Source organism: Pholcus phalangioides, unplaced genomic scaffold, assembly GCF_987345545.1.
Source record: "Pholcus phalangioides strain wild (caught in Gottingen) unplaced genomic scaffold, Ppha-v1.0 ptg000017l_1, whole genome shotgun sequence".
NCBI lineage: Eukaryota > Metazoa > Arthropoda > Arachnida > Araneae > Pholcidae > Pholcus > Pholcus phalangioides.
The window spans coordinates 23,232,116-23,243,544 of record NW_028301610.1 but is presented as its reverse complement, the minus strand read 5'-3'; the positions used below and the strand labels follow the sequence as shown (position 1 = coordinate 23,243,544).

Here is an 11,429-nt window from a genome sequence, read left to right as displayed (position 1 = left end):
AAACAAAAAAAATTAGCTGCGGAATGCTATTACCAATGCCTCAAAAATTATTAAAAATGATAACAGTTGTCAACTCATCGCCTTTCGCGCTTCTTGGCGATATCTGTATAAAAAACATTTTTCTACTTTCTTTCCTCAGCTTCTCTATTCTAGCAACTAGTTATATCTATTTTCTGAGGTGAAACTTCTTTAGCCAGGGGAGTGAACTTTGTGAGGGAAAGGAAATTAATCACAAAATGTGAAATGCTTTCTTTTTCCTGAAAACCTGTTCTATAGAATAACTGATTGTGCGTTGAAGTTCCGAGAAGTAGGAAGGTTGTGGTAGGGGGGTGTCAATAGACATTCGGCCGTGTAAGAAAAATATGGGGGAGGTTGGTTTGGCCGGCTTGTGTCGGATAAAGAAAGACTTTCCCTACCTCAGTGACACCACGCCCCCCCCCCCGGTCACACAAGAGTATATTTCTCATGCGAACGCAAGTTTTGTGACGTCACAGTGCCAGCTCCTAATTGGCTGCACTTTCATAACGCATAATACATCCGGAGCGCTTCACTTCTTTCTTAATCTTCACTCCTAAAGCCCCTACGCCCCTCTAATTTATTGATTAAGATCCTCAATAAATTATGAAAAAATAGTTTGAGTGAGAGAATAGAGTGGATCCATTAAAATATTTATATAACAGATACGCACCGATAACTATTATCCACTGAGATCACCGTTGTTAATGGTGATGATTAAATATGAATCAATGTTTACATATATATATACACTACACAATTGTCTATTGAATAAGAGGTTGATAGACTGCAGCAGCTTCGAACGAATATAGTAAATGTTTTATATCTCTCGAGCACATAAGTAGTTAAATATACTTCATTATATCTGCTCATATTCCACACCTTCCGGGTGACTTTACTGATTCTACTTCAAATTGACTAACCTCAAATCTGATAATGTAGAGGGTGTTTCCCATACTCTGAGTAATTCTTCCGAATACAATCAAATTTTCCGGATATCTTAATGAGACCATGGGGGGAGAGATTTAAGCAAAAATAGTTCAATTTTTGACCGTCAAGTGAAAAAGTGGTGCTTTTTGTTACAGTTTCCTATTTCCCATATAGCGCATATACCAAGTTCCAATGGAATACGTCCACCAGAACGGGCGCTATATAGGTCCGAGTAGTTTCAGTATACAGTACTGTCACTGCTCAGACTTATGTTGCACCAGTTCTGGTGGGTGTGTTTCATTGAAGATTGGTATGTACGCTATATTGACCATGGGAAAAAAGAAAATGCAATAAAAAAGCTCAGCTTTTTCACCTGGTAGCCAAAAAAATCGAACTATTTTTTATTGTATAAATCTCTCGCCCATGGTCTCATTAAGATATCCTGAAAATTTGGCAGCTTCGGATGAGTAGTTTTTGAGGAAAATTCAATCTAAATAAAATCTTAAGTAATTCGGGTCCCTTTGTCAGATTGGAGAATCTAGTGTCAAAATGCAGACACGATTTATATTTTTGAATTAAAATATTCCATTTTTTTTTTACATCATTTCAATTTTCTTGAATAATCAAGTCAACATGTTAAATTTTTGCTCCATCTTGCTCCCCAAAAAAGCTTTCCCACAAACCTGGTTAAGAACCACTCGTTTAGTGATTCCCACTATGGCATCTATATTGCGGATCAAGGAAATTTTGAAAACCGCTTAAAGGGTTAAAAAGATTTGTAACAAGATTACTTTGTATTCGCAAAAAGCATTGCCTTTGCAACCATTTTAGAATGAACTCTAAAACGAAAACGAATAATTATTTACGGTGACGCGTAATGATAGTTATCTACAATTACTCGAGATGATAATTATTATTTTATTACATAATAATAATAACTTAATAAATACTCCAAACGTGTTTTCAAGGATGACATAAGAACAGTGACTATTAAAAGGTCTCTGTCCTATGAACTAATTATGCTGTTCTTTTGCGATATAACAAGAGCTCTTTCTTTAGATATTTATCTTTGTTTTCCTACTAAAAAGCCATTTCTTTTATTCTTATGAGATAGCAATCAATCGTCCTCTAAAGAAAACTATTTTTTTGTTAACGGGAATTTTATCGTAACTTAATAGGGAACTATCATCCAATACGTGAATGGATTACAAATGCCATTTACGAGTTTTCTGACTCATGTGTTTTGTATGTTCGGAAAATTACAATTATAAAATAAAATTGATTTTTAATTCAAAAACAAATCGAAGCAATATCTTTTATTGATTTCTCATCGTTGATAAATTTGTTGTCTTATTTGTTGCTCGTAATGTTATCTAGAGATTGGTTATGGTTTGATATACGATTGCGCATAGAATAAAAAGTAAGGTGAGAAGGTGAGTTATTAGAGAATGTATTTTCCGTTTGTTAAATTCGAGCACATCTTTTCAAAAGTTAAGAATAAAAGTTCATAAGGAGTTGGTCGTTGTAGTAGGCGATAACCAGTACAAACTAATTCCAAACTAAAAAATTAAAATATTGGCAATGTGTAGAAAGAATTGAAGAAAGTTGTAATATTAGTTACATCACCGTAATTACTATTCAGCGTAGTATGTCTCATTGATACTGTCAACGAGATTGTTGAAAATGCAGGGCACTTTGTATACTGGGCGATCCAAAGGTCAGGATAAACATTAAAATTCAATAATTCGCGAACCAGTTTTCACAGAAAGGGTGGCTATGAATCCGGATCGATAGCCAAAAAAAAATGGGAAAACAATGCTAGATCGGTTAGTTTTTTGACTAACAGATGGCGCTGAACTCCTATGCACTATCTAGTATAGTATGTCAGAGAGATTAACTTTCCTCTTACAATTTTTCAATAAGCCAACCTTCATTCAATAGCACAGATTTCAGACAAGAAACAACGCTGTTCACAGCATTAAGCAACGTTTCGATTGGTATGGTATGCACATGTTGCCGGATTGCATCTTTCAATGTTGCTAATGATGTAGTAGACCTTTGACTTCAAATATCCCCACAGCGAAAAGTCACAAGGAGTCAGATCTGGGTGGCCATGCATGCGGAAAGGATCGACTGAGGACACGATCCTCCCCAAATGTTGAGCGTAGTAATCAAAGCTGCATTAAGAGCCATCTTTCAAGCGGCTTTGGTAGTAATCGTTTCACACGTGTAGGTATGGCATATAATATATATGCGGTTGTTGGTCCATCTTGCATGAAGGTGACTGCCTGTAGCGCTTGTCGCGCTTGCAAATCTTGAATACTGCTGTTTCGTAACATTGCTTCATATCGTTCATCATTGTCAAAAACTTTTTACAACAGTCCCTTTGACTTAATAGCCCCATATTTCTTCCAGTAAGAAATCAGCGGTAAAGCTGCAACCCGACAGCTTCATCCATTAGTCAAAAACAAACTAATTATTTTGACAATAAATCCAGCTTCACAGCCACCCTTTCTTTGCAAAACAGTCTTTTTAACTTCATTGGTTCGCGAATTACTCTGATCATGGCTCCCACAAATGTGGAGCTGACAGGGCCCAGGACGATTCTCATCATTTTTGGTTTTTTCACGCTATAAATTCACTATAAAAGAGCTTGTGAAAAGTCTGATCGGGGGTCCGCCAAAAGTCCCAGCCTAGACAGCCTATTTCTCCCCCCCCCCCAGCATGGCCCAACCCACGCTGGTAAAGGGCTTATATCCCGAAAGGGACAATGAATGAATGAACGCCAGGGTCTCTGCCACCGGACTTATCCCGTTGCCGAGATCTCTTCCAGCCCAGCTTCGTCCCCCCGAAAGGGACAGAGCCCGGGCCTTGTCTGGTCTAACAGGAGCCTAGGGGCCCTGCTCCAGGATGTGGGAGCCATGACTGATTATTTATAACCTCTGAAAAAGCATAGATCAATATCCTTGACTTGACGCGACAGCCAAAACCAGCCTCAAAAGGGACAAGATGCCCTATCTACATTTTGTCAATCCACTTCAGATCTTTGTTTTTACACAATATGATAGTTTTTTTTCAATAAAAAATAAAGTAATCTTTACATGATTTCTCTCGAAACAATTCGGAAAATATGAAATTTGCCTCAAAACAATTCAGACCTAATAATTGTAAAAACCAACACTGATTTTCCTGTAGTTGTAAGTTCGTTAATCCTCTATCATTTACCCTCATAAAAACGAATTGAAAACATCCTTTTTTTCACAAAAAAAATGGTGTAAATTGGTTTCTTTAGCATATTTTAAGTTCAACTATTCATCAGCACAGCAATTAAATTAATCCGATTTTTTAATTAACTAAAATGGTTAATTAAGAGTAAAATATATAGTTTGCCTTGAAGTTAATGTTTTTTATAAACAGATAAAATCTTCTTCAGCAAAGTTTTGAGTTTTATTTTCAAATCCCCTCTCTCTCTCAGTTCTGTGCAACCTTATTAATCTCTGAACACGTAAAGTGTTTGAGTCGCTCTCAAAAAATGACATCAACACGGAATCAACTCTTTCTAGATAGCAACCGTGTTCTGTACTGAAATGACACTAAAAGATGTTTCTTCCAAAATACCTAAAAAATGAGAAAAGAAATACAAATACAACGCCACAACAGGCAAAATGCCCAACGAGGTGGCTGAGAAAAAGATGCCCATAACAAATATGGATGTCATATAATTCAAAAACACTGCAACCCAATTAAAAACAATCACAAAAATTATAAACAATATATACACATGGTACAATGTCCATAAAGAATATTATGGTTGTCTTATTCTAAGTATGGATAGCTTCTCGATTTACCCCAAACATGTTTATCGTATTTCTTTTTAATCGTGTCAATTGTGTTACAATTTACTACCTCCGGGGGTAAGCTATTCCATTTATTAACAACCCTATTAGAGAAAAATTCCCTGCGACACCATAACCTCGCATCGTCCCTTACCAATCGATACTGGTGCCCCCTTGTAAAAGCAGTCGATTGGCGGTACTAAAAGTTCATGGTCCATCTTATCCATCCCGTTCAAAATTTTGAATACTTCGATCATATCTCCCCGACACCTGCGCTCATCCGATGTAAACATATTTAAAAAAATGAAAGTCTTTCTTCATAACTCAATCCCCGTGTGCCAATAAGAACACGCGTAGCTCTTCTCTGCACCCCTTTAGCCAAGTCTATGTCCCTCTGTAGGTATGGTCTTTAAACCCTTACAGAATACTCCAGTCCAGGACGAACGAAGCCTCGAAAAAGTGGAAGAATGACTTTAGGAGAACGCGAAGAGACTTTTTTGAAAAGGTATAAAATAGGTATAAAAGGGTCTTTTTTTATATACCATGTAATTTTCCATGTATATTCAAATACAGGGTACATAGCTAACAGCACGTACCACAAATTACTGTCGAAACGTTGACCCGAGAGGCATAATTCCAATTAGAAAAAATATAAAAATAAGATGTAGACCTCAGAGATAAGTCATTCATATTGCAAGGGGTTGTATAGTTATAAAAGTTAAAAAAAAAATTGACTTTTTATACGGACACCGTGTTCAAAAACCCAATTAGAAATCGTAGCCACGTCTCTCCTGTGGCCAACAGAAAAAACTTCCAGGTTTTCAAGTGCAATATTCGCTGAGATATTTTAATTTTTAAAAAAAACATAGAAAAGTTGTTGAAAAACAGCATAAATGGGGGGTAAAACTCTTCAGTTCGTTTACACTGTTCTTTTAAAACATTTTTTCAAATTTTTGAATTCAAATACTGTATTTCAGTTGATATTGCGCGTAGAATGTGACATTTTTTTTGTTGGCTTCAGGAGAGACGGGACAACTACTTTCTAACTGGGTGTGCGTAAAAAAATTATTTTTTTTATTTTAATAACTATACAACCCCTCGCAATATGAATGTCTTATCTGAGGTCTCCAAGCGTTATTTGGATATTTTTTTTAATTGGAAGTATGTGTCTAGGATCAACTGTTCACCAGTAACTTGCGGTGCGTGCTGTTAGCTGTGCACCCTGTATACATACATGGGATCATAGAGGGTTAAGTTGGTTCAAGTGGCACAGAGAAATAAGTCTAATTAATAGAAGTAAAGTATACCTAGTAAATAAGATCGATCAGCAAGAAATAAGACAGATTACTAGACATATATTCATGAGATTATATAACATAAGTAACGTAAGCCAGAAAAAAAAAAACCACGACGTACGCGAGCGTATTTTTAGGAAAAATCTTTTCCTTGTTGCGCTAAATAACAAAAAAAAAGAAATGGTACCATCAAGAGTTTTCTGCACTCATTTTCCACAGCCATGACCTTTCCGTTGTACGACACTGGACATGACCCAGAGGTTGTTTAGAGAAAGATAGTTGGTGATGATAACCTATCACATGTCCATTTCACAATACTGTCCTCTGACTTACTCGCTGGAAAATCGACATTTCTCATGCTCTGATTGTTCTAATTGTAACAATCATTGAAAAGAAAGATTGAATTATTATATATTTTTTTATTATCGTTACGGTGCTGTCTGTTGGTCGTGGGAATGTTTCTGGAGTAACATAAATTCCCACATGGAGATGATTCTTTGTTCAAAAGACATCCGGAGTAAGAAAACGTCCCCAAAATTTGATCCGACAAGGAGAGGTAGTCTTACGTGACAAGAGTAATCGCCCGTATATCCTCCTGATATAACCACTCATTGAAATAAAAATTAAGATTTTTAATGGAAGAATAATAATACGTACTGGTATATCGGGAAAACTTCGTCGTCATCAGATACGCTGGCATCAAAATAATAAAACAAATAGCGTACACCATACATGCTCAACCTAAAGTCCGCGACCTCAAACTCAATTTTGTAAACATGAACTAAGCAGCACATAACCAGATCTCTTAAGGGGCCCGCGACACATTTGCAGGTCACTTATGTGACCCGAGACACATTTTAAACAAATGAAGTGGCCCGCACTCTTGAAAAGGTTGAGCACCCTTGGTGTACACTATACTTACCAATAGCCTAAAAATATTTTCCAGTAACAACTTCCAGACTAAACTTACACGAAAAGCAAAATAAGGTATGAATCCTGATTAGAATCCGCATATTGCCTTCTAGATCCAGTCAGGTTGAGTGATTTCTTTAGTGACAGAGGATAAAAGTCCGTTCGGAAACAGAGTTAATGCATAAAATGTATAAAGAGATATACTCTCTCTCTGTTCATGGGAAAACACCTTTTAAATATACGGCGTGATCCAGAAAGTCCTTACCTAGGCCTTTTTTTCTCAATCATTGGAAAAAAAATTTGAAAAATGTTTTACATCAGGTAAATATTCATATTATGTAGCATTTACGTAAAAAAAAATAAACTTATTTTTAATAGAACTTTACAAATTATGTAGAACTACACGATTTGTAAAATTTAGTTAGCTTCTGGGAACAGTCTCTAGTGGAATTTTTTTTTTTCGTACTTACTCTATTTCTCAGTAAAAATGTAATTTGTACGTTAGCTACTCATACAAGGTTACAAGGAGATTTCATATAGATTAGTTAGGTTTGTGTCATGTCGCTACCTGTTGTGCCTTTTACATTTCGACTATTCCTGAAAGTGAGAGTTTGTCTAATATTGATTTCTTGGTTAATTTCTTCCATTCGTATTATTTTTATGTCATTCAAATATAATTATGATGTCATTTAAGGTAAAGTAGGAATTCAGAGGTTTACACTTTTCCAACGTTTTTCCTGCGCTGAGGCAAGTGGAACTCAATACATCGACACTAACTATGTATCCGGGGCCGGTCCTAGAAATTCTGCCGCCTGAGGCGAACACTGTTTTGCCGCCCTTTAGATACGACTGTCTGAAAAGAGTTTTCTCTCTTCACCTCTATTACCTTGATACAATGGTTCCCAAAGTGTTGGTCACAATACCCTTGTGGGGGGGGGGCGTGTGTAACGATGATTTAAGATGTCACGAGAGAATTTCATAAATAAAAACGTTCCGATAGAGAAAAATATATCAAATCAATATAATAATTCTTCTTTGAAGGGAGAGGGTGGTCCCATAGTGGGCGCACTTGTTTACATTTTTTCCTATGGGTTTTGGAAAATGTCTGCCCTTCAAAGGATTAATTGAGCTATTTAGCATATATATCATATAACGCATCAAAATTTTAGGTAAAATTTACTTAAAATAATAAGAAAAAGTTTGTTCAATCAAGTATCGCAAATATGTTTTTACGCATTTTTAGGAGAAAACATGAAAATTGAAAAATTAATATATTTATTGAATCCAAATATAAAATGCATTTATTGAAAATCCAAGAAACGCTCTCCTCATCCCTTTGTTTTTAAAATCATGATTCGCCGCGTTATGTTGCTTACGTGTTGTTAGGTTGCATAGCATAAATGTTTTTCCTAACTTTTTATTTATACGTTGCAGTGAAATATTCTAGCGAAGTAACGGCCCTGAGTTCATACGTTTGTCACCAGAGGTGTAGTACGCAGGAGAGAACATAGTAGGCAGGTGCACTTCCCAAAACGATCAAAAATTTAAAATATTTCCAAATATTTCAGTAAATGGGAGAGATTCCTTGTACTCCCCGAACGCAATGCCCTCCCCCCCCCCCCAAAAGTCGATCATGCGTACGCCAATGCTCGTGACCAGGGCACAGGGTATTGTAATGTGGTAGATTTCTCATAGTGCAACCTAAGTACAGCTTAATCATTATTTGGCGCAGCATAACCTTGATGGTCCTTGCAACTATAAAAAAACCGAACTCCAATCCAACCCGAGTGTGCATTTGCACCCTGGAATGAATGATGGCACGTATCGCAGCAAATCCATCAGAAAAAATCAGCAAATCGTTCTCCCCCTTTGCTATTGCAATTCAACAGCACGTTCTACGATCAAAAATGTTTGTTTAAATGTGTCTTATATCACCTTTTAAAGTTTGTCCCATGAATTTAGAATTGCCCTGTAGATCGACATGTGAGAAAGACATCAATGAACTAGAACCGCTTATGCCACCTATCAAATAAAACTGTTACATTTCTTCGATTGAAATTAGGAACCGGATCCTAATAGGTTGGCAGGTCTCCAACATCGTGAATCCCATCCATAAGTTCCACCGGGCACGACACGGAGACCCATGGCCCCACATCCCGTACTAGGGCCCTAGGCCGAGATCTTTGGTACCCCTCCCCCCGTTCAAACTCTTCACGGGACCCCCCTCTAATATGAATTTGTAGTGTGAAAACAAAAATAGAATCACATCTGATGAGAATTATATCGGGTCCCCGGGCAGGAGCCCTGCCCGACCCACTCTTTTTGTGGGGGCCATGCAAGGATCTCAATTCTGCATAGAATAGGAGCTTCCGCGATAAGATCTGGCACAATGATTTATGACAATAAATATGTAAATTAAGAGGTGCTGCCTAGGCCCTTTTTCATTTTGCCCTGGGGCTATGATTTTGTTGAGGGAAACGGTAGGGACACGTTTTTTTTTTTTTGGATTAAATGTACAAAAAAAATTTGAGTTCCGTAAAACAGCCTCATTATCATCAAGGGTACCGGGGACCAGCCTTATGACTATCAAAGGTTCCGCGAGAAACTTTACCCTGGTATAAAGAACAGATATAGATATACAGAAATGGGCAGTCAGAACATTCCGGAGCCAAACAGCACGACACTAGAGATTCTTCTATTATGGTGTTGGATGAAAGAGGCATTTGTCGGGAGATGAACAAGGCATCCAAATTTGTGATGAGGAAATCGACTAAAGAAAGGAAAGTCATTCGGAAAAATGTTGATAAAGAGTGTAAAGATCTTTAACAAAAAAAGAGAAAGAACCTGATTTTTTTTCACAAACCAGCTTCTCTAGAGATAAGTGACACTTTTTGGAAGTGCAAGGAAGGAGGTGTGTTGAGATGAATCAAGCATTGAATAGCAAAGAGTTGAACAATAGAGCATTTCAAACATTGAAAAGTATTATATTTACCTGCACTTATTTATGCACACAACGCGCTTTCCCTTCAAAATTATTTTGATGTGTAAAATTTTCCGAGTGTGAAAAGATCGTCATATTAAATCTGTCATAAAAAATGCCACCCCTGTAATCATGCCGACCCAGGGGGCCGCCTCGTCTCTGCTTTCCAAGATTTTACGCAAATGGTAACTCTATTTTTCAAAAAAATTAATTCAATAAGTTTCAGTAGGAGTGCAATAAAAGTCACATATCACCATAAAAATCTTGTCTCTTACCTTGAGGGGACACTAACGTCAGCACTTTTGACCGGAAGACACCGACCGCCTTGTAGGTGACGCTCACGGTATTCTTCAATTGCTGGCTCGGACAGAAAGTTCCTGTCACCTTCACTTTTAATGCCATTTTTGCTTTACTACACTAATTTAAAAAAATTGAAACTTTTATGAAATCAGATCCTAAACTTAAAAAGAAAACTGCTGTTCCTTTCTTATGAGATCTTTTAGGCAAGAAAAATCGATCGATTCATTCGACCTAAACCTAAAAACATTGCCCAAAGAGATCGCGGGTGAAGTTCAACTGGGGACACCATGAACGAGAAAAACCATCTCTATTGTTTGCTAACAATCTCCCATCCTTTTAAGCATCCACAAAAAATTGGGTAAAGAAAAAGCATAAGGAAACACAAGGAATTACGTTGGATATTACCGAAGAAGCACGTGTTTTTTCTTCGATATCTTATGAGGATCAATTAGCTTTAGAGGAAAGAAAATGGCATTGCACTGTTCCGTACTGTTAAGGCTGCCATCGCATGTGTCCTTCACCCTTTCTTGCTTTTTGAAGCACTTTATTGCTTTTATATGTCTTCCTCGTTTAGTCCTACTCGATAAAATTATGTCACGCGTATATTTTATTGTCAAAGTTTCAGGCTTAAACTTATAATAATCCATCTAACCAAAACAGAACTGAGTGTCACTCGTTAACCATAAGACAAAACTATGTATAGACAAATAAAATTTGCAATAACAAATGAAGGATAGTTGATAAAGAATCAAAATATAGATCATCAACAAAACCACACATGCTAAACTTATGACCCGCAGGTCAAACGTGGCCGTCGGAGTCATCTGATGTGACCCGTGACCTCAAACTTAATTTTGTAAAAATGAGCCAAGCAGCACCTAACCAGATCCCCCTTAAGTGACCATCGGCACATTCTTAAACCACGTACGTGACCTGGAACGCTGTTCTAAATCACTTATGTGAAGTAAGAATCTGTCGCAAGTCACTTAGGTGGCCCGCGGCACATTCTCAGATCACTTAAGTGGCCCGCTGCACATTCCCAAATCACTTGAGTGACCCGCGGCACATTCCCAGGCCACTCAAGTGGCCCGCTGTGTCAGTTACTTGGGACGCTGTTCTAGATCACTTAAATGGCTAGCATTCAACATGGTACATTCTTAC

The 11,429-nt window shown here is 37.3% G+C and overlaps 1 protein-coding gene across 1 annotated transcript in view; it reads right to left on the bottom strand.

Annotated features, from left to right (window-relative positions):
* LOC149072559 (carnitine O-palmitoyltransferase 1, liver isoform-like) overlaps positions 1-10,628 on the bottom strand; it is a 117,481-nt gene extending 106,853 nt beyond the window's left edge. The window contains exon 1 of the mRNA XM_089246150.1: positions 10,244-10,628. Within this exon, the coding sequence (XP_089102276.1) occupies positions 10,244-10,370 (127 nt within the window). The 5' untranslated portion in view covers positions 10,371-10,628. The remainder of the gene's footprint in view (positions 1-10,243) is intronic.
* Between the last annotated feature and the right edge of the window lie 801 nt (positions 10,629-11,429).